Source organism: Orbicella faveolata, unplaced genomic scaffold (assembly GCF_042242905.1).
Source record: "Orbicella faveolata isolate gen_17 unplaced genomic scaffold, um_ofav_v1 contig_13, whole genome shotgun sequence".
Lineage (NCBI taxonomy): Eukaryota > Metazoa > Cnidaria > Anthozoa > Scleractinia > Merulinidae > Orbicella > Orbicella faveolata.
Genome location: NW_028301540.1, coordinates 29,812,501 through 29,835,858, shown reverse-complemented (window position 1 = coordinate 29,835,858; position 23,358 = coordinate 29,812,501). Strand labels below are relative to the sequence as shown.

Genomic DNA, 23,358 nt, shown 5'->3' with positions numbered 1-23,358 from the left:
AGTCACTTAATTGCGTTGTTCAGTTTGTTCACGGTTTAGCTTCTTACAACCCTATTGTGTGGCTGCAACGTGTGAGTACAGCAGACCTAAGAAATAATTCCCTTTATAAAGAACAAAAGGTCTCCACGAGACGCAAAAATAAGATCGTGCCAGCGCACACTAATTACAATTCGTTTATTCCCGCAAAAACCAGTATTGAGCTACGATTGTAACTAGCGCATCGAACTCAGTTCGTGGCGAATTTGAGAATTAGTCCTTTTGCCAAATGAGTATGCAACGGAGCGATTTTACAATACCCGGTCAACGCTTCTATAAAGAACGAAGCATATAGAAACAAAAGAAACCATTGAAATTCAATGAGATGTAAATGAGTGGCTCGATATTGTACAATCTGGCCAAGAAAGCGAAAATGCTCGGCAGAAAACCCTTCATTCTTCCTGCTTCTCAAACTCGCGCTAAATCTCATACTTGTGCAAACCAGCACCTACAAAACGACAATGCAAGACGACACTGGCTCTCTGCACTGTGTATTTTCAGTTGTTACGATTATGTCTCAGTTGTACCCTGTCAAAAAAAAAAAAAATCTGGCGATTTACGGTGAAGAAATTATCTCGTGGTTACAGGAAATCATAAATTTAGGTCGCGGTTCTTTTCGGTTTTCGCGAGTTTTTGTTGTAAACATCTCTAACAATCTTTGCGTTTGTGAACAGCCCATTAGATGTCAAAACATTTTGTGCGCTGGTTTAAAATACTTAATCTTTCTTTAACGAGAAACAATAGCCATCTCATTTACATGCCTGAGGCGGTAAAATGCATATTTGCATTTGTAAGGTTCTTTATGCGGAAGGACTCTAATCATCGCTGTTTATTATCAGAAATAATGTGTCAAACCCCATCGTTTAAATGAAGTAGTTTTGGGAAGTCTGTAATAAGGAAACCGAGATCTGGGTCACAAAAACCGAAATCTCGTTAAAGTGCACCTAACCCCAAAAATGTTTTTTCGCTAGAACGAATCTACTTATTATTTGAAATAGTTCTGCGAAAAAATTTTTGGATTCCGTTAAATCCTCGATTTCCTGTGCCACGACGAAATCTCGAAAATAGCTCCAAAACTCCGCCATTTTGTTTCACGACCGAGTTTGAGGAGAATGGGTCCAGCGGCTCTTGTGACGTCTACCCAGGAAGGTTGGATATCCCATTTCCTCTCATCTCCTTCAGGATGGTGCAATACACATTCGAAAAGTGCGCAGAAACGCCTTCCAGAGGTGCTATCGGCTGTTGCAGCAATATTCCAGATTTAAAGAAAGGTATACTGTACAATTTACTGGCGATGATCGGCTAATGGTGCAATAAAGACGTAAACGATGGTTGATTTTGTCGAACCGAAACAAGCGAACTGAATCTGTGAGAACCATTGAAGAACTCTCACTGGAATTTGTTCCGCAGACTTTCGAACGCTGTTTTCATAAATTTTCTGCTTAACGCTAACCAGCAATTTGTAGAAATACCACCGACAACCTATATCTTCCAATCCCGCAGTATTTATAACATAACCGGCAAAGTTGTGTGATCCGGTCATGGTCAACAAGCGTTATACTGATACGTAAATAGATCGCAACTGTACGCCGCTAACCAACACTTATTTCTCTTTCGATTTAGATGAAAGTCGAAGATTAATCCTCTAGAATTACATGATAACAAAATTGTTAGACTACAGAGTTTTTCGAAGGTTTGGAAATCAGCAGTGTGACAAAGATTCTGTGCAATAGCGTCGAAAATATGACCGCGTAACATTATCTGCGGACCGCTTAGGGAACACATCCTTTTCGCTTATCCGACGAATTTCACTGCAAACTTTGAGAACAATTTACATTGGTTGTTTGGAGTTACGACTTAAAACGTGTGATAATGTGAAATCGGTAATTGTATGAAATGTTTCCTTCCGCCTTGCTTCCCGCAGCTTCAAAAATACAGGTCCAAACAATACGATTTTCAATCGATCGAAGCCAATGTTTTGGAGGTCATCAAGTCTCGAAAACTGCAACACGTACGTCGCTCTTATAAACATGAAGCATTCAACTAAAAGTAAAACACAAACTGGATTTAACAGAACCTTGACAAAATACATTCTCGGTAAGGACAAATGTAAACGGGCTATAAACACGCGTGGGAATCTTATATTTAGTTGACGAAATTACCATCCAAAGCAGTCCTTGAGTTTTCTTTCCTGCTGTTCGTTTGCCTGCTCCTCCACTTCGTATCTAGCTTTCCATTCCTAATATACAAGCAGCTCGTCCGCAAAGACGTCTTCCCCGTCGTCGCTTGAAATATTGCAAATTGCTCTCAAAGCTCTAAGCAGTGAGTTCACAGTTGTCGAACGTGCTCGATCGAAGTTTATTTCGGAGCCTTCCGAATCGAAACTTAACTCTGACTCCAGTGACGAAAAAGAACTGATTCTGAGACAAAACTTGGACGTTTTAGTCCCAAAATACATCGGAACGATTAGTTTTGCATTCTATTTTCTCGAGCAAATACAGTGAGTTGACTGAGGCGCTATTGTGTTTGGTTCCTGGGTAGACGTCATCAGGTACCGCCGCCCCAGACTCCCTAAAACGCGGTCGTGAAACACTTAATCGCGACTTTGAAAGGGCATAGAAAATCGAGGATTCAACCAAATTCAAAAATTTCTTCGCCCAAATGCTTCAAATAAAGTCTAGATTTGTTTTAGCGAAAAAAACATTTTGGGGTTAGGTGCACTTTAACCGGGCCAACCCAGTCCACATCGAAATTTTTACGAAGAAAAAAGTGACGGGGCAAGATCTCTAGAAACCGAGCCAGCCCGGCTGGAGAACGTGCAAAGCACCACGATTAAAACGTGCGTGAGAGCGAAGCGCGAAATGATTGGGGGGGGGGGGGGGGGGTGGGCGGGAAAGAACGAGAAAATAGTCCTTCACGAACTGGAGTTGCACAGTGTATAGTGTAGTTTCTATTTTCATTATCGAACCATTTTCATAATCGCTCGTTGATCTGCGGTTCAGGAATCCTACCGTCGCAGTTGTGTTTTTCTAAAAAGAGTGCGAGAGACTCGTGAGCAAGTTAAATTGAGTTCTAACAGGGTGGAGTTGGGCACGGGAGAAGCGCGATGTTTTGTTTTGATTTCAAACTGCACAAAACAAAAAATGTGAAAAACATTATTACAAAAGAAAAATTTATACTTCGGTTGACTTTTAATCTTTGCGTTAACCGGCTTCCGAACAACTCGGAAGCCGGTGTGGGTTTGGATGCAGTCTACTGTTTGGAAAGGTGTACTAACAGCGATTTTCTTGGTAGTGCATTGATGACGGAACTCTGGCTGTGTGGAACACAAGGCCTGCACCTACTCTTGCTGTGAACTACTGGAGGCTTAAGGTAAGGACAGTGTCATTACATACTGATAAACTAACTTTTAAGTCAGTCTCTTGGCTGAACCTAAGATTGTTGAGGGCGCGAGCAGAATAGATACCGCGTGAGACTGAACGAATGCGAACGTACCTCCTTAAACTCATTAATACTTCAGAAAATCACAACCCTGAACTAACAACGATTTGTCTTACTGACAATTGAACAGGGTTTCGTTGTTTGTTCCATGTTCTAGTAATAGCGGGACCACAGGATCGTGTAATCTTCTGAATATCCCCGAAGTGGGCAACGTGCATTGCCCTACGGCGGATGCAAATTTTGGAATAATCTTTCCAATGACTTCCTGAAAGTAGCCGAGAATGTGTAAATTTTCAGGAGCTGTTTACTGGATGCGCTTCTAAGTAGGAAAACTATGCATGGAAAACATTTTTAAAATTTAAGTTGTTATATCTAAATGAAGCTCTAGTGTATATTAGCTCTAGCTAGCGTCATGTATTGTTCCTCTAGTGTATATTAGCTTTTCTGCATATTTATATAATATTGTAGTTGAATTTTGTAACTGAAAAGCCCGGATTGGGAGTTGCAATAAACACATGCATGTTTTGTTTTCTAGGTCTGCGTGTCGAAAACCGGAATTTATTTTTTTAAAAACATTTCATTTGTAGGAAGGAGCAGTAATGCGTGATGCGATCTTAGCAATACGAGCTGATGAAGCACATCACAGGCTTGTGAATCATACTCTGAGCTCCATGCATCTCAACGAGAAGAACCCATTTTCACCAGGCCAAAAGAAATTATGAGAACTGTAAACTACTGTGTAATGTCTGGTACTACACTACTTGCAAAAAATTTCGGACGTTTTATTTTCCGACACGTTGCTGAAACATAGTCTAAGTCTATTTACGACAACAAAACACCAATTAGATTGAGACAACATCTATGAAAATGATAGTTTCACTGCACACTCAAGGTTTTACAGATACACCGACGAAAAAGAAATATAAGCGTTGACGTATTTCTAGCCGTGTTTCGACTAGAGTTCGCTCCATAAAGGAAACTAAGAGCTTTGGCGCTATTTAAAAGTTTTATACTGTACTGTAACTGAATATTTCGGACGCTTAAAAATTTCTGACAGCTTTATTTTCGGGCACTTTTTTTGCCCGAAATCAAAATCGTCCGAAATTTTTTGCAAGTGATGTACTTAAATTACATTTAACAATGTGTGAAGTCACTGCAAGTGATCAATCTTACCAGCAGTGTCGTATTACATAGCTGCAAGCAAATCCGTTGTGGATAAAAAATCCTTAAATGAAAAGGTCGGAAACCTGCTTTATATAGTGTATTCAAAAGTTAAATATTTTAAATATCGAAATAAAGAATCTCGATGTCTGTAAATTTGTTGATTATTCAACTATTAACAATTGTTATTAGTCTATTGAACTTCTAGTAGATAGAGTCCAGTTCTGACACACTCTTTTGCACATCGCTCTAGACTAATTGCAGTCTGTTATCAGGCAGAGAATATAAGGTGAGACACTTTAAGGTTACAGTATACCTTCAGGGGTGTCTCGCGCGCAAGCGATGTAGCGCGTGCAGTTTAAGCTGTAGATACCTAAACCCCTATATCAAATTAAAGCTTATGGAGCTGGCTATCAAACTATACCAAGAATTTTGAAAGAAAATGAATTGTCGAATTTTTCACGACCACTAAATGCGAGCGCCCGAATCACCTTTCGAAAGCTACAAGTCAAAGCGAATTTCGTTTTTCGCCAATTCAATGTTTTCCTCTGTTTCAGGGCCCAAAGCGCTTAAAAAACGTGTCTGCGTTTTGGCATATTCGATTGCAGTAAAAAGTTACAGAACACTTTCGAAATAGGATTAAAAAAATGTGGAGTGATCGTACAAAAATCGCTCTCGAAGAAAAAGTATTTCGAAATTAACAATTCCCAGACACGCTTTTGTAGTTTATATGTTAAACTAGCCACTGTCCAAATTTAAGAGCAATTGAACAAATTCCTTTTGAGTTATAACTCTTTAAATTGTCTGCTTCAAGTGAAAAAATTTATTCGAGAAAACAGCGCTAAGAAAAATTTTCTGCTTCGCAAACAAACTCCGCGCACAAACGCCTTCAACTGGGTTCTCAGATAACTAAGCCAATCAGTGCAGGGAAACTTTACTACCGTTGACCTCCTGGTGAAATTTACGCGCGAATCCCTAAAAAATTCTTGTGTTTCGCAATGCGCTCAAGGAACCGAAGGCAGAGAGATAATTTTTCTGCAGCTCGGTTTTTCTTGAAGCTGGTCTGGCAAAATGGGGAAGACTAAGAAGGATAAGAACGCTAGAGTGGCTGAGAGAAGGAAACAAACAAAAGATAGCGCGGAGGGCAACTGTGTGTGGGCAAATGTGCATGGATAATATTTCAAATGGTCTCAATGAGTCCGACGATTCGTCGATATCGGACTCATCAGAAGAGTCTCTGTCAGCATCCCTGTTATTGCTGTCAAGTTCCGACATTTTTACAGAACCTTTCTTTTCTCTTACCACGAATATTTGCCCGCCTTATACGATAACTATAGCTTCATCCGCGTGGCGAACTTTCGTTTCTTCACTCATTGATGTATTTTCATTCGTTCTTCGCTGTTTTCGCTTTTTCGAACCGGTCCATGGTTTAAACGTGGTCTATGTTTACTTATAACTTAATAGAGACACGCCTAATATCAAAAATGCTGGATAGTCAGAACAACAATGCTGATCAACTGAGTAGTCAATTCGTGACATCCATATAGGTAATTCCCGCGAAAATCGTCTCGGTTGATTGCATACGCGCCATAGGGCTATCAATCAAGAGGTAAACTTTTACTTCCGGTGAAAACGTAAAACCGTCATTTCTCCGCCAATATTAAGCCTTTTTCAAAAATTTTTTTCAGAAATAAGAGATTATTCTTCGACCACTATTTTGACCCAAAAATCCAAATTTGAAGAAAATTGCCGACCCGAAGGTATACTGTAACCTTAAATGAGAACGGATTCGGATCAGACACAGGCATACGCGCTGCACTCACGAGAAGAAAAACCCACTCCAGCCCTTTTCATCCATACCACCCTTTTACATTCAAGATAAAAGACTGGCTGGCAGCAGTCTCAGTAACATCGCTCTTGCTCCTTTTAATGTGCTTTATACAGTGAAAAAAAACAAAACAAAACAAAACAAAACAGCAGCTAGAAAAGAAATTGCCCAAAAGAACCAGGAATTGGAAAAAGTGACCATTGTCAGATATCTGGTTAACTCCTCTTGTGGGCATTTCTAAGTTTATGAAATTCTTATTATCATAACTCGCCATAGTTCTGTCAACATGATGATGAGATGATTCAACAGGCCAGGGAACTTGAAGTGCCACTATGATCAAATTCTGAAAGCATTCACAAAATACCGCACAGGTTGAGATTATAATAAAATTTAGTACAGCAATTCGCATAAAGAATAACAAAGACTTTGGCTCATATTATTCGTGCAATTTTCCACATTAATTGTTATTGTTATATCTCTCAATTAGTACACGCACTGTGATTGGTCAATTTAGCGGGCCGTATTCTACTGTACGGCCCGCTAAAACTTAAAGCTGTTTTTGTTGCCAAAATGTTTCGTGATTTATCGCCAAGTGTTCTTAACTTTTTTAGCAAGTAAAAGTTTAAAACTTTGGTTTAACTTCTGAAAATGTGTATTAAAACCCGCTAACGATATGAGTCACTGAACAACGATGTCAAATTCACTCGTTTTGCTTTCGAGGTGCGTCAGAAATTTGAAGCTGTTCTGCGTGAATAGAAATCGTTACCGATCCCGTCAGACACACAGTAGAGATATAATAAATATCTTACTAACCTCGTTTTCTCGGTCCATACTGAAAGTTGCAGAGCCTCGTTTTTCCCCTTCGATTTATGGCCCGCGCGCTTCGCGCCTGCGCCAGAAATCGATGTGGGAAAAACTCGGTCCGTAACTTACAGTACGGCCCTCGAACTCAGTTAGTAAGAGGTATTTATAATTTCAACCCATGCGGTATTTTTGAGAAAATGACATCATTTTGTCAAATTCTCAACCAAGACTTGGAACAAGGAAAATTAATGACGGCCGTAAATTCTCGGAAATAAAGGTCCAAAAACCGCGACTTCTAATGTTTGTAATAGATTGAAATTTGGCAAGATATCTAGGAAAGACCTGTTGTTTATGAATATGTAAAAAAAAAATGGATATCAAGAATTTTATCATAGTGGCACTTTAACGTTTGGCCAATATAACGGAGATCACTCAAATAAACAATAATTTGTGGATGCTTTCAATTGTCACAAGTGAGGATGAATGGTATGAGCGGGGGGGGGGGGGGGGTACTTTAGGAATTTCTGGGTGGGGATGTGCCACTGGGACCCTGCAACCCTTAGCCTATACCAGAGCTAGTTCAGCTGAATTTTGCTACCCTATACTAGAGTAAACTCCCCAAATCCCCCCATCTATCGACACTGTTGAGGCTGATTTGGGTAAATTTAAACTTGCCGATTTGATTTTTTTATATTTTTGAGTGGCAATTCCTGGTTTCCTTAGTCTAGATAAAATCTTCAACCAACTAGTTAGTTTTGTGAAAAATTACACCCTATTCTAGATCTGAACACACTGATTTATATACCCGATCCTAGAGTAAACTGCTTGAAAACCATACCCTTCACAGCGGTACATACCTATATAGCCCATATATGGCAGTGCCCCCCCCCCCCCCCCCGGAGGGGGTATGAGTTAATCTCTCATATAGGCTTTATTGCTCTCAAGTTCACTCTTGGATCACTCCCAGCTTCAGAAATCTTAGGAACGTCTAGAAGTATCAAAATCCTGTGATGCCAATTTTACTCATGGACAGCCCAAGGAGCTTTACACAGTTTTCATCTATGGGACATACATGGTAACATTATCTGTGGGTGGATCAATCAATGAAACAGATAATCGATAACAACCGATGGCAATCGATATCAATCGATAACAATTAATTGATTGATATCGGAAATCGATGACCAATCGATGGCCAAAAAATTTGTGTTTTTTAATTGCCATCGATTGTCATCGATTGTCATCAATTGTCATCGATTGTCATCAATTACCATATCTTTTGGGGAGGTAAAAAAATGATTTGACAGGAGAAATATGGTGACATGTAATTGTGAAGATCATCGTTACCATCAACAACAGTAACAATAACTTTATTGATCTCTCTAAATGCGGGTATAATGCAAGAAAATTAACATTGTTAACACAAACTAAACTGGGATGAAAATGTTCGTACTCTTTCAAGTTACAACAGAAACGTACGGTTTAAAGTTTTCTGGTTACTGGCAGTCCATGGCAAGAAAATGCTCATTGCCATCGTACAAAAATGAAACAAGATTAATACTTGCGAACATGAAGCTTGCAAATAACAATCTCAAGACGCAAGTCAGAACAAGTAAGAAATAGACTGACCCTACCAGACCCATTATGGCCCGTATTGACGTGACTACATAAAGATAGGTTAAAATATCAAGATACAAGCCAAGTATTTCTAGTAAGGACTCGAGCTTGTGATTATCGATTGGTCATCAATTGGCCGATAGCATATCGATAACAATTAACTAATTGTTATCGATTGATATCGATTGATCGATTGGTTTCCGATGATCGATTGTCATCGATTGATCACGCCGGGGTCATTGTTTACACTAATTTTTTCCTCATTAACATATGACTTTGTGTAGAGTTCAGGCATCAAGCCAGAAACGAATTGACCACAACCATTTATAGAGCTTGTGAAACTTAGTAATTGGTGAAAGTTTTGGCTCTTATGGTGTAACATTTGAGAAGAAATTGGCTTTCAAAAACTGTAAAATTTCTGGGTGGCAAAAGCGCTAATGAGCTCATACATTCTTTGCAAAATTTTGAGTTTTCAAACCCATGTCACACAAAATGTATTCAATATATCAAGCTCAAGTTCTTGGGACAGTTAATCATGCTGTTCCCTCTCAATATTCAGAACTAATGTTTTTGTAGCTCCATCAGAAACTGTATCGTGTATGTTAACGAGGCAAACATGTTAAACAAAGATTCTCCTTATGGAGGATGAACTCTCTAATCCTTCAGCCTGTCTTCAGCTGTCTGAGAATATTTTGTTAGAATGAATGGTAACTCAGTAACAAGCTTAAACATATTAAAAAATCAAAACTTTGTATAGAGTTGGTAACAAAAATAGCATCCCAGGAGTGACATTTCAAAGAGGAGAAGTGACATTTAATTTATTGTACGCTGTTGTAATAATGAAGTTATTATACATTGTATTGTACAGTAGATGGATATGTGGTGAAGTTCTTTTTTTAAACTTGTCCGTTTTCTAGTTAGCATTGCCAAATGTAAATTTTAACTTGATGATTCTCATGTTCCCATTTCTTAAGCAGGTACCATATTTATACTTACCCCTCCTTTGGTCACAAAATCCTTAGTAACAAATCAGTTACGGTGTAAACTTCTCCCAAGAGAAATAAAATACAGGACATTGGTCAACTGGCAGTAGAAGAACTGTATTTTTTAAAATGACCTATATTAATTTTGAGCTTCTTTCTTCACACGGTAATACTTGTCCAGAGAAAGATGCTCTCTAGCCACCACTCTAGCTCTAGTCAGTTCCCAATTTACAACAGACACCCATTTGCCCATGATCTCAGTGTGTAGTAGTAGAAGTACTGTACTTGACAATCTTTTCCACAATTTACCAGGACTGAAGCCTGTATCTTGGCTGATTCCAGTATTATTATTACACCTTATGAATCCTTGTGCGCTTGTTGGAACTGAAGTGATACACTGTTGATACAGTATCGCAGGCCTGTGGGTGGTGGCCCATCTGGAAACACATGACCAAGATGAGAATCACACTGAAAAACAAAATGAAAAAAACAAAAACAAAATGAAAAAACAAAATGAAAAAAAAACATATATCATATTAAGATCAGTTATAAGTTGTAACAGTTTACTCAGCATGTCATTCAAGGTTTCAGTATTACAGTCTATGTGATGGGTAAGGTAAGGTTAAGTCTGCATATGAGCTAAGTGGCCCATTCAGCCGAAGCTTCTCCCAGTTACTGTAGCATGAAGTGACTGGGAGTATTTTTGCTCCCCTCTGGCTGGGATGTTTAAGTCCATCACAGGGTTACCCCCAGCATTAAATTTGCTGGTACCCATTTATACACTTGGGTGGAGGGAGGCTCTGTGAGAGTAGTATCTTGCCCAAGAACAGAACACAAAGTCCCTGGATAGGGCTCAAACCCAGATCACTTAATCCAGAGGCAACAGCACTAACCATGAGGCCACCGCACCTGTACTTCCCCTATAACAACCTCTGGGATAAATCCAAATGTAGCCCACTGGTTATTTTTTGGATGTCACATGTTCAGAGTGGTGTGTTAGCTAAGTTGAACCTATATTTGAGTTCAATCGGTCCAGTTCCAAATTACTGTTAATTCTTGAGAATTTTGTGAAATTAAAAATACACTTTATTGATTCATATTAAATATTACAATTATTTTAATTAATTCATAAGGATATATTCTGTTCTGCTGTAAGTTTCCATTCTGTTTGTATCTTTATATTTGTGTGTGTGTGTAAGTGCGTTACCGAGCGATAACTGTATAAATAATCTATGTAACTTAATGTCTGCCCATTCTTTTTAGCCCTTATGGTTATTTTGGGCAGGCAGTACTCTATACTAATTTAATGTTTATTGTAATTATTTTATAAATTGTGAGTACAAATAAATGGTTGTTGTTGTTGTTGTTGTTGTGGTACATGTTTACTTGCATCACCTCTCTGCTTTGCAATGCCTCAATATTGCTAGAGGAAATATCTTGCTGATCATCTGTTACAATTTAACACAAATCTCACCTGTTGACAAAGAACTTCCACTCTGACCATGCCATGGCTGTTGTCACGCTTTTGAACAACTGACAGCTGGGATGTTGCACTATCAGAAGATATTTCTATAGCAGAATGGAATGATGGCCATCCAGTACCAGAATCAAACTTGGCTGATGAGCTGTGTCCAGGAGTAAAATAAACCTATAAAATGTTAGTATTAACTTTCTTTCCAGCTGCTGTACTGACTACATGTAAGTCAAAAGTCAAACCAAAGGTAGAAAAGAGCTCATTTTGTGTTACATGTTCTAAGTCTAAGTTGGAAATAGTTTAAAGTTCCCAAATAACTAAACCTTAAACCTGCCAACTTTTCCAAAGTCAAATCCATGTGATTTTTTGCATCCATATTGCCTGAATAATTTTCTGAAAAAATCTGACAAGTTCCAAATGTTACCGATGACTTCTGAACATTGCCAAAGATTCCCTAAGATGTTTTAATGAATTTCGAAGGTTGCCGAAAGTAAATGTAGCGCTAGTGGTGTGAAGCACCAAATCTTGAAACCATCTTTTAACTTGTTATTTAGGACTCACCGTTCACTGGTTTATTTTGGGTGCAAATTGAATTCAATTTTTCACATTTATGGCTACGGAACAAGTAGTCCAGAATTGCAAGTCATGAGAGTGAAATTTTCCTGTGTGCGTATGATTAATGTTTTTAGTCCCCAGGCTTGTGATACATGCATAAGGCGCGTGTGTTGGCAGGTATAAAATCTCTGGAAAAACACATGTGCCTTGCACATCCTAATGCTTGCTTGATCAACATTTGAAACTTGGACAATAATTTCTTATTAACAAAATGCCATACAACTGGAATAGTGGATAAAATAAACAGCAGTCATATAGGCATACTTCTGTAGAATTTCCGAAAGTAACAGCCCCGATTACTTTCGGATTTAGCGGTCAACAGGGGCCGCTTAAGGACTTGTAAACATAACTGTTGCATAAGGATCACTTACCTAAACAAATCACTGCCACAACAAACACACTTATAAGTTCCTTTTCCTTTGAAATCAACATATTCACCTGACCATGGCTACAAGTAATATAAAAATGTATTGTTATTACCAAATATGCAAAATATTCTAATAATAATTACATGTATATGAAATACACAGCAAGCAGTGGCAGTGTTACACTCTCAGGTAGAAAAAATGGATTGAAATAAAATTCTGGTTGGAATGCATTATGTACAATGCTTGCAGATTTGTTAGTCTAAGAGCCCAGGTGAAATTGAGCTTTTTGTTGAGAGTGATGTATATATGCAAAAGGAATGTGCCTGACATCATTCTCACAATGTTGTTGGCTCAGGCTTCTCAATGAGGCATGCCCTGTTTTAAAGCTACCCGGTGTTCTTCTTTTGTTAGTCCCAGTACGGCACAGACTTAAACAAAATGGATAGCTGACAAGAACTGACATGTTCTCAGGTATTATTCACAGAAATTATCGAAACAGACAATTAGCAAAACTTAAAAACCTGAAGCATTTCGAAAGTGCTGTTGAGGTACATGCATGTTTCTGATAGATTATAAATAAATAAACAAATAAATTAATTCATTTATTTAATTATTATGAACAGAAATAAATCAATAAATAAATGGCAGAGGCACATTTCAAAGAGAGGGTCTTCATCCACTTTTTCTAAACGTCAAATTGGAATTTGGAAATGTTGATTTAAGGGGAGACAGGAAAGCCAGAAAAGCTAGAGAAAAACCCTCAAGGATGAAAACTAATAACAAATATTAACCCAGCTATGATGCCAGGTCCAGGTTTCAAAAAAGCAGGGAGGCAAGTGCCCTCGCCTCTGTACCAACTCTTCTCTCTCACCCCCTCTCCCTGGCACTAAAGATTTTAAGTTTTGTCATGTTTGAACTTACTGGTTCAGTTCCTTTTTCCCTGCACACTGAGTATTGTTCAGGTGTGAGTTTTGTTTTCCATTTGGAATCTGGAATCTTTATCATAGAAGCTGTGTAAATTAAAAAAAAAATAAAAAATAAGAAATAAAAAACAGGCACATGTAGGTATGGGGGCAGGGGGGTAGGAGCACGGGAGAATAGGGGGTGGGAGGTGGGAGAGGAAAGGGCGGGAAGTGGGAGTTCTAAGAGGGCAGGAATCAGGAGAGAAAGGCAAAATGCTAATTTTTATTATTTATTAAGCGTTAAAATACTTTAAAAAACAAGAGCCCAAAACGTTGTTTGACTTGCATTTATTTGTTTATCTCTTTAGCTTATTTTGAGACTTCTGGGATGAAAAGCAAATAAAAATTTGCCTTTTGGTTTAAGAACTGAGGCTTACTTCCGCTATAATATAATTGGAAACCCTTTTATGGTTGTAACATCATAGGTCAGGAAATGTTGTGGCTTAAGCTGTCAAAAGATGTGAGTGCGAGGAGCAAGGCTGAAAACAAAGGAAAAAAGGAAAAGGGAACGCCTAAGGATTGTGCTGCTAAATGACTAGGATGTGTTTTGAGTCCTCTTAATTACAGGAAATGGGAGCAAGATGGACAAGAGCTGGAGTCCGGGGATAAAGGTACAGGAGGCGGATGAGCAGGGTACAGGAAGCGGGAGATTCTGACTCCCTTGTTGAGTTGGTTGACTGACTGCCGATCGAGTGTAAATTGAGTGTCAATCGAGATGTCCCTAGATTGTCAATCTAGTGTCCACTGAGTGTCAGTTGCCATGTCGATCGAGATGTCAATGGAGTCTCAATCAACACTCGACCGCAGATGCCTCTACTATGTACACATGAACCTCAAGTTCTCTGCGCTCAGGGCACAGAGAGGTGTTACTTCTTTAGACTCTTTAGGCTAAGTATTTTACTACTACGTACAGTAAACCAAATTATCAGAGGTATTGTGACCTCCACTGTCTTTGGCAAGTCCACATTTTTCTTGTCTTTGCTTATGTGTGCGTCACTGGAATTAAGCCAGTATGCTTTGAGCTGGGCTGGCAAATACAACCCTTTAACTTCCCGTTGATGTTACTTAAGTTAATTTAGCTCGACAAGGCTGAGTTGTCGATTTGCTATCTAACCACCTACTCTTGGAAATACAAAGTCCCCGATAAAATGCTTTGACTCCTCGGTGACTTCTTTTTAAAGTGTGTGCTCCTTGAAGACGAAATAAAAGTGGATGTTTACAGTCCATCCAAAGTTCTCGAACAATTCTGTGACAACTTCTCGACACCATAGTGCTTCACTGGTGCTGCAGTAAACACAGCGGTCAAACGTCGGGCATGCGCAAATGAGTACATTTTTGGCAGCCGCGCGCCAATTTCCCGCGCAAAAATTTAAAGGAAAATAGGGAAAACAACCGGTGTCACGCAAAATTTACGAAAAAAAATTGAAAAGTCCATGGAAATCTGTAAAAGGAAAAGAAAGTAGGTAAAAGGAAAACTTAAGACTTTTCAGGTACAAAGTTAATTAAGTTACCGGTATTTTGTTGATTTACCATTTTGTTTTAAGCTTTACCAAAAAAGTTTATGTCTTGAAAACCAGTGTCATGCTACGAGCCGACGGCGTAGTATACATTTGTTTGTTTTTATTAATCACATGATGCGTGACGCCGGAAACGGACGACAAGCGGTGTGTAAAAGAAGAAAAAACTGGAGAAGAAAAAGATAATTGCAGTGATTCGGCTTCGCTCAGACGAGCTGGAAAAATCTTGGCAAGGACTAGGAGGATTCCGTCCGGATCCTGGATTTGTCTGCAGCACATGAACGAGATGAATCGAAATGACAAACGATGTTCATGTCCATCGTCATGGGGGCATAGCTGGCCAAAATACTGATCCCAAACCGCCTGTACCAGGTCTTTGACCAGGTGGGAAAATCTTTTCCAAACTACAAACCTTGGACAAACTGGTGCACTAAATGCAAAGGCGAGAGGGACAAAAAATTCAAGAAGCACGGAAAATACATACCGCGGAAAGGAAAGACCTACAACAAGCAGGAGGTAGAACAATTTTTAACTCTTATTTCTGTTAGGTCTCGTTGTACAAGCTAAAACACAAACAAATATATAAATAACGAGGACAATGTCATTTATAGGATGCCGATGACCCACGAAAAGAACAAGGTTATGAAAATATTGGCCGCCTTTAGTTGCCCCATGCGCACATGCGCAGATGTTTGACCGCTGTGTTGCTGCAGTAAACCCAAGGGGTGCGAACGACCTGAGAGGCCGCGATCCTTTTGGTCAGTTCCAAGCGATTTTCGGAATGCTCCGAATGGATCGGAATGGCTCGGAACGAGGCAAAGAGTTTGGATAGTTGACGAATCCACAAAACTGGTGACCTTACGGCGTCGACAAAATCTGGATCGGACCGGACCGGATCACGGATCGGATCACGGATCGGATCACGGACCGGATCACGGATCGGATCACAGAAAAAAAAAAACAAAACAAAGTTTTAAAGAAAAAAATTCCCCCAGAAGTCAAACCGTTTATAAGATAATAATAAATAAAAAATACAGGTGGAAGACTAAAATATGTTAAATGAAAATAAGAATCCTCAATTTGACGCAATGACATGTTAATTACAGAGAATGACAAAAGGTCATTTAAAAAGCCACATAACCACTTAATTTACGACGAATTTAAATTGTAATGAATAGGCAGATGTAGTTATATTTGAACGTTAGTTGGCTCGAAGCTTGCGTGAACCTCCCATTCTTCTTTTTAAAATTGTTGTTCGTATCAGTAGCTAATTCTAAGCTACATTTTCGTGTCAGATGTGAGCATTACAGTTGGCGTTACAGTTAATGAGAAAACTTACGTACGAAAACTTATGGACATGGCTTGCTTTAAAGGAGCTACGTCACGATTTGCGCGCCTTGAAAAAACTAGTCTAGTTTTTCAAGTTCGTCATTTGCAGTCCTCGTTAATCTTTGCCATCCTTAGCGATCCTCATTTCGTTCGGATTTGTTCTTACCTCTTAAGTGTTTTTTTTTTTATCCTAGAACATGATCTTTTTAGGGTTTTATTCTATTTAAAGGCAACTCTTTACGACCCAAAAAATGACTCTAAAAATCGTGACGTAACTCCTAAAATGTTGTTTATTCTCGGGTTGCGTTATCGTTCAAACTATCGATGTTATTCCTATAAACAGCTATATTTCCTTGAAATACAAATGGTTTGTTTCGTTTTATTCCAGTGCGAAATATCGTATTCCAAACTCACATCTTGTAAAAGTATAGACTTGTCTCAAAAACGGAAATAGTTTGAAATCATCAGGTGTTTAATTTTTTTAGTGTTTTTAGTTTTTGTGTTTCTATTCATACGTTCGTCCTATTATCACCATGCTGACTCGTTTTATGACAGTTTACCATTGATGCAAGTGAATATACGAAATATCATTTATCTGAACTGCCGAGAAAGATATGAAGACATGATTGATCATCGCAATCAAAACCCAATAGCCTGAAAAAAATTCATCTGTGACCAGCTCCCAGTTGGCTTGATATTATAAAAGAATAAAGGAATATCACACCAGAATTAAATAAAACGTTCTGCTCACAGTAGTCACTCTAGTGTAATTTGCTCAACAAAATTTTGAATTTTGAATTTTTTTCCGTGATCCGATCCGTGATCCGATCCGTGATCCGATCCGTGATCCGATCCGTGATCTGGTCTGTGATCCGATCTGTGATCCAGTCCGATCCTGGTTTTGTCAACGCCGGTGACCTTACTCTTTAGCATGTCCCCGCTTTGCAATGTTAGGCTAGCCGTGTGCGAGAAGTAAAATATAATGTAATGTGTAATGTATAATGACATTATATTTTACTTCTCGCACACGGCTAGCCTAGCATTGCAAAGCGGGACATGCTAAAGAGTAAGGTCACCAGTTTTGTGGATTCGTCAACTATCCAAACTCTTTGTCCCGTTCCGAGCCATTCCGAGCATTCCGAGAATCGGAATAACACCAGAACCACTTGCCATTTGCGTTACTTTGCAAAACGAAACTGCTAAAAGCTTACATAATCGGACAAATGTCTTTCTATTTGAGGTAATTCTGTTTATTTCGTTAATTATGAGTTCTAAACTTCAAATTTTTAGAGCAAGTCTTCTGTTGGCTAATAAAAGTAGGGTACCAACCACGTATCAAGCTGAATGTTTCTATTAAATCGCGCATCACGGAGAATTTTTTCACCAATCACGCATCACGTAAAAAGAAGTAAGTACATTGCCAAATTTACTTTCTCGACCCTGAAAGCGTCATTAAGAAAAGAACTTTGCCGATTCAACCACAATAATGCATCGGCAAATATCTGACCTCTCACGTGAAAACGTTCCTTACGGTATCCGTTCGAACGGCTGAACGCACGGCAAGTGAACTAGCCTGCCATCATGCTCCCAGCGAGGGCGGAAAAAAAAATCCGGCGGGGACGGTAGAAAAACATCCGTCGAGGGAAGCGAGCCGTTAAGCGCGAAAAAAAAAAAAAAAAATGCTGCAACACCATTCCGCTCTCGGCTCTCCCCGCTTGCCCTAGACCACACTTTTCTAGCTCGCACGAAACTCATTAACCCAACTGGGAGCCTGTTCGCAGGCTACTACTGAACGGATAATTTGAATAGCGATAGCCAATTTACTTGTCTTAAGACCACTTGGTTCTACATGAGTATAAAATATAAAAGCAAACTGTGAAGGTTAATGTGAGGGATTCATAAGATGTAGGCTGTGTAGGTATATGTGAGGGATTAATGAGATGTAGGCTGCGTAGGTATATGTAGGGGATTAATGAAATGTATGCTGTGTAGGTATATGTAGGGGATTAATGAGATGTAGGCTGCGTAGGTATATGTAAGGGATTAATGAGATGTATTGCCGTGTACGTATATGTGGCGGATTAATGAGATGTATGCTGTGTAGGTATATGTAGGGGATTAATGAGATGTATGCTGCGTAGGTATAGGTAGGGGATTAATGAGATGTATTGCTGTGTAGGTATATGTAGGGGATTAATGAGATGTAGGCTGTGTAGGTATACGGTAGGGGATTAATGAGATGTATTGCTCTGTAGGTATATGTGGGGGGTTAATGAGATGTAGGCTGTGTAGGTATATGTAGGGGATTAATGAGATGTAGGCTGTAGGTATATGTGGGGATTAATGAAATGCAGGCTGTGAGGGGATATTGGGGGGATATTTAGGGGGGTGGTTGAGGAAGAATACCTGATTATATATCCAGGAGGTATATTGTTTTAAGAGAGATTAAAGAGAGTTGTGTATATTGCGGTGGAGTTAACTGGCCGCCCAACCGTACGGGTGGTGTCGCACCGATAAAGCGAAAGAAAAAAGGCTTGGCTGTGAGCTAATGAGAAAGCTCTGATGTCATAGCCAAACTGGACAAACGAGTTTCTGACACCGACTAGATTTGATTATTCAAAATGGCGGACATACCTGTTTTTAAGATTATAATATGCTAATTTGCCAAACATTCTTTATATGTACGCTTATGTTCTGCAACGGCTTTGTAATTTATGCTATACATACAGTTATATATTAAAATACGCCTTCACTTTGCGTATCTTGAGTTACAGTAGCCCCATTAAACCTTGATTGATGACGTTCGTTTAAGGTTCTCTCTGCCATCTAATATTACACGTTGTAGCGAAAGGGTAGTTCAAATTCGTCGACAACGTCTACCGTCTACGAATGCCTACGAGCGAAAACAACTTCCGGTGACTCGCCCCCTAAAGCACCACAATTTTCAATGTTATTCCACCATATATCATTGTCTCCGCAACATTGAGATTTGAGGTCAATTAAGTGGCGAGATCCCCGAGAACTGGAAGCTATGGTAAGAGAAATACTGTAATAATTACTTGGTTTGGAGCGGGAAAGCCCTGAGAATCAACTCGCCATGTTCAAGGACGTTATATTCAGGGGCACCCAACGGATGGTTTCGGTAAATTATCTGTTCGAAAGGCCTCTAATACCCTCTGATTTTCTAAAGAGAATTGTCACCTCGAACTTTCGTGATATGAGAAATTTAATGTCTGTTGTTTTCGGATCGTAAAAAAATGTTGTTTTGGGTATCGAAAAAAGGTCAGCTATCACTTTCGGAAAGGCGATAAGACCAAAGGTTTTCGGGGAACGGACAAAAAAGCCTTAATAAATTCGAGAATACCCAAGTTCCCCTAGAATAACCGAACAGATTAAAATTTTTTTAGCGCAACCTAAAATTAACCTACAGAGCTTTAAAAGTACTCCAGATAGCCTAAAACAGCGTTTAAAAGCATTCGAGAGAAAACGGTCGTTGGGTGCCCCTGGTTATTGATGACGATGGCCTTTAAGTGTTCAAAGTCTTAAACTGTACTGAAGAAGAAGATGCAAACGATTGCCGTGTAGTAATGGGGAAGATGGAAAGGTATTGCATTGGCGAAGTAACTTACACGAGATTGTTTCAGCAGGAGGGAAAAACTTCCTACCGAAACGCTCGACAACGGTTTTTACACGATACTCTCATCTGCGTTCGACTGGTCTTGGGATAAAACATAAGCAAAGCACAAAGCAGCCACTTATGATGACAGAACCCACGTTAAACAAGTGTATCGACCTTCCAGCATCCGAGATGCAAATATAGGGATCTTAACAATGACAGCGGCGACGCCGGGGACAACGCCTTGTAAAATTGACTATGTCCAGGATGCATATGGCTCTAAAACCTCGCTCAGGCTAAATATGTTATGACAGCGTTCAATTCTAAATGGAAATACGAAAAATTAGCAGTTCGACTCATCGTTCGCGTTCGCGGTCATTAGGGACTTTAAGAAACCAGGACGGGACGCCGAGGATAATGTCGATTAAAAAACGATATTACATTTTACCCACGAATCTCGCGATACTCCCGAGTCATTTTTTTTTTTGTTTCTTAGCGTCAAAACCATCATGAAATTGAATTTCGGACAGGGCGAAACATTTGGAATAGAAATAAAAAAATTGGCCGTCGTGGTTCACGTTCTCTGGACAACGCAGAATTTGGTCATTTCACGTTACTGTTGTTTTGTAGAGGACGGCAAAGAAATGTACCAAGAATTATGACGCATGTGCACAGCCATTACTCATCGTGTTCATCCGAGCTGATCTCTCCAAGCAGACGAATTTTGCAGATCGTCAATAATCTGCGACCGGGCGTTCTTTTTTTCCACCCTTGCCCCTTTGCCAAAAAAAAAAAAAAAACCACGCTTGATCGCAGGTTAGATCGTCAACAAATCAAAGGGCACGTTTCACCAATGGTGACACAAAAGACGTTCCGGTGAATTTTGTGTGGAGTTCTGTGGTGAGAAAACAACCCTAACGATTTGAATGTTTCCTCTAGGGCCTTACTAAGGAATTACACTTCGAAAAGGTTGCGTTCAAACACTTTTAATATCGAAAACCTTACTGAATTAACATCTTCGTAATACATGCTTATCAATTGACCATCATCGGATTATTCAGTGAAGTCAAGTTTCAAGTGGCTACACTACAGGCAACTAATGAATATGGAAATGCTAAACATAGACACGAAATTCAAAAAACACAGTTAGCTATAGTTCCTCCTAAATTGCAACATGAGTTACAGTGACATCAAAACTTCGCCCGGGGTTTGTCGTTCTTTGTTTCACTTCAGTAGTGCCAGGCCCAGAGCAGAGCAGACGGTCATCAAGAACACGCTGAAGGAAACAGACGAGCCCGCGTTACACAGGTCGCTATCACAGCAGCCCACGGCACACTCTCCATCTTTGGCATCGTCGCATTTTTCCTTCAATTCTTTACATTCTGCGTCATTGCCGCAGGAGTTAACTACCAGTGTGTCACTGTCTTTTTTGACCCAGGTCCTCATGCATTTATCCATTCCAAGGTGACAGATCGTTTGTTTGCTGTTGTCCTCTTGCAGTTTCTCCTTTGAGCAAGTTTTATCCGTGCCCATGCAGGAATAGCACTTGAGGCCAGACACTGAAATAACAGATGGGAGAGAATGAGACGCTTTCCTTGACAACTGATCTAGAATATATATATTCTTTATATGTTGCTATCCCGCTAATCGCGTCTCACCATTAATAAGCTGACACGCGCCTGTCACTACACGCAAGACGTTTGGCTGCGGCATTTTGAAATTCAACATAGCACCTCGTGAGATAGTACGAAATTGCAGCGATTTCCGGTGATAAAAATGATAAAAATGCCTTGTTTTAATAGAGGAAACATTTTGCACCCACGCCGACGATCGACAAAACTGTTTAGGCTAACAAATCTGTTAACTCATTATTTTTTTATCAGTGAGAATGGTTTCATTTTCCAGCGAGGAAAAATATATATTGACTCGAAAAAATTCATCAAAGGAGCTGTTGACTGTTGTCCTGCTTCGGAAGCTGACAAACGTTTTGTTAAGACAGGCGTCACAGACAAGTCACAGACAACCCGTTTTATTTTTTAAAAGTGGAATCCCACCGACTGGAGTGTTTAAGGGTCCATGACCCGTAACGCAGCTTATATTAAAGCAAGCAGTCTGGCTGCGACAGGGAAATAATATTTGTCGAGTCGGTCAAATTCCCGGACTAAAGGAAATTTTGACTAGTCGAACTCTGAACGAAGCGATTTCGCTGTGATTGCGGGTTTTTGTGGCGTCAATAACTAATCAAAGTTGTCCTAGCTCTGAAAACGCAGCATAAATTGTTGTCCAGAAACGACTGAGCGGACAAAACCACTGAAATTTCGATCACACCATAATCTGACTTGATACTGTAAAAAGGAAAACAGAAACGAAAGGAAAAAGTCGAAGGATGGTTATGGTATTTCACTTTCAAAAAGAGAAGGCAAATTCAGCTTCTATGATCAAGTGTATCTTGGAATCACCGCATGTATTCAACTGTCGATATTGTCCAGAAACGACTGAGCAAACAAAACCACTGAAATTTCGATCACACCATAAATTATCTGACTTGAAACGAAAGGAAAAAGTCGAAGGATGGTTATCGTATTTCACTTTCAAAAAGAGACCGTAATTTCAGCTTCTATGATAAAGTGTATCTTGGAATCAATGTTTGTCTGGAATCTAAGAAAACCTCCTTGAATTGTGGCTGCAACGAAGTCGAGTCAAGCGAATAATTTAAGTGGCCTAAATAGGCCCAATGTGGTGTCCTTTGTCTTGCGATTCTTGCGAGGGAAAGAACGAAATCGATGTAGTTATTGGTTCGGAAGAAACGACACTGCCGAGCTGACCAATTCATCACACCACCTACTAGAAAAACGGAGGCCATATTAAGGAAATCTGGTGTCCATTGAACAAATAGAAACGCAGAAATTTTGCAGATGCTAAACAATAAATCCGATACCACGAGGAGCCAGTTCTAAAATGGAGGGCGGAACCCCAAACGCATTGCTGTATAACAGACGACTAAGAGACCGGTATTAAACAAACTATGGACACCAATGCTCCTTTCGTACACTTTGAATTCTTTGAATTTTCTTCCTTTAGAAATAGCCTGTGTAGCTGGCCCGGCGGATAAATAGCCATCTATATGTTTTCCGCAATCGTTCGACTGTGTCGGTGGATTTCGGACTCGACGCATTCACATATCAATGTTGGCTGTAGGTAAGCTCTTTTTCTAGTAGGTACAAGTTTATTGAAACGAAATCGAAGTTTGAAAGGTGTGAGTTTAGTTCCACGTTCTACATTATTCAACGGCAGGCAACCCCGCGGTCTTGAACCGATTGATCTCAATTTAACTGTACACCTATTTTTAAGTTCGAAGTTGCAATAAACAAAGGTATGAACTCACCAGCTGCGAGAACAGCAAAGAAAACGAATATAGTCAGCTGAAAGCCCTTCATCTTGAATGCTCCTGTAATTAACTTCGTTGTACCTCAGTGTGTGTACCTAACCCAAACCAGCGCGAACAAATACGCTCTGGAAAATGGGCGTTTATATATCGCTATTAACCAATAAAATTAAGTCATAAATATAGATGACCAATCAAGGCATGCCAACGTCACAAGTAGGA

At 39.6% G+C, this 23,358-nt stretch overlaps 3 protein-coding genes across 3 annotated transcripts in view; 1 reads left to right on the top strand and 2 right to left on the bottom strand.

Annotated features, from left to right (window-relative positions):
* LOC110068357 (uncharacterized) overlaps window positions 1-4,794 on the top strand; it is a 50,932-nt gene extending 46,138 nt beyond the window's left edge. The window contains exons 8-9 of the mRNA XM_089285354.1: window positions 3,331-3,408; window positions 4,065-4,794. Coding sequence (XP_089141480.1) covers window positions 3,331-3,408; window positions 4,065-4,199 — 213 coding nt within the window. The 3' untranslated portion in view covers window positions 4,200-4,794. The remainder of the gene's footprint in view (window positions 1-3,330; window positions 3,409-4,064) is intronic.
* A 5,290-nt stretch (window positions 4,795-10,084) lies between these two features.
* Window positions 10,085-14,613, bottom strand: LOC149115923 (uncharacterized). Its single transcript, XM_089285357.1, has 5 exons — window positions 14,411-14,613; window positions 13,249-13,337; window positions 12,331-12,407; window positions 11,345-11,495; window positions 10,085-10,338 (listed from the first exon to the last, which is right to left on the bottom strand). The coding sequence occupies exons 1-5, from the start codon at window positions 14,556-14,558 to the stop codon at window positions 10,228-10,230; spliced, it is 576 nt and encodes a 191-aa protein (XP_089141483.1). The 5' UTR covers window positions 14,559-14,613; the 3' UTR covers window positions 10,085-10,227.
* A 6,108-nt stretch (window positions 14,614-20,721) lies between these two features.
* On the bottom strand, window positions 20,722-23,282 carry LOC110055025 (uncharacterized). Its single transcript, XM_020761405.2, has 2 exons — window positions 23,137-23,282; window positions 20,722-21,310 (listed from the first exon to the last, which is right to left on the bottom strand). The coding sequence occupies exons 1-2, from the start codon at window positions 23,186-23,188 to the stop codon at window positions 20,976-20,978; spliced, it is 387 nt and encodes a 128-aa protein (XP_020617064.2). The 5' UTR covers window positions 23,189-23,282; the 3' UTR covers window positions 20,722-20,975.
* Between the last annotated feature and the right edge of the window lie 76 nt (window positions 23,283-23,358).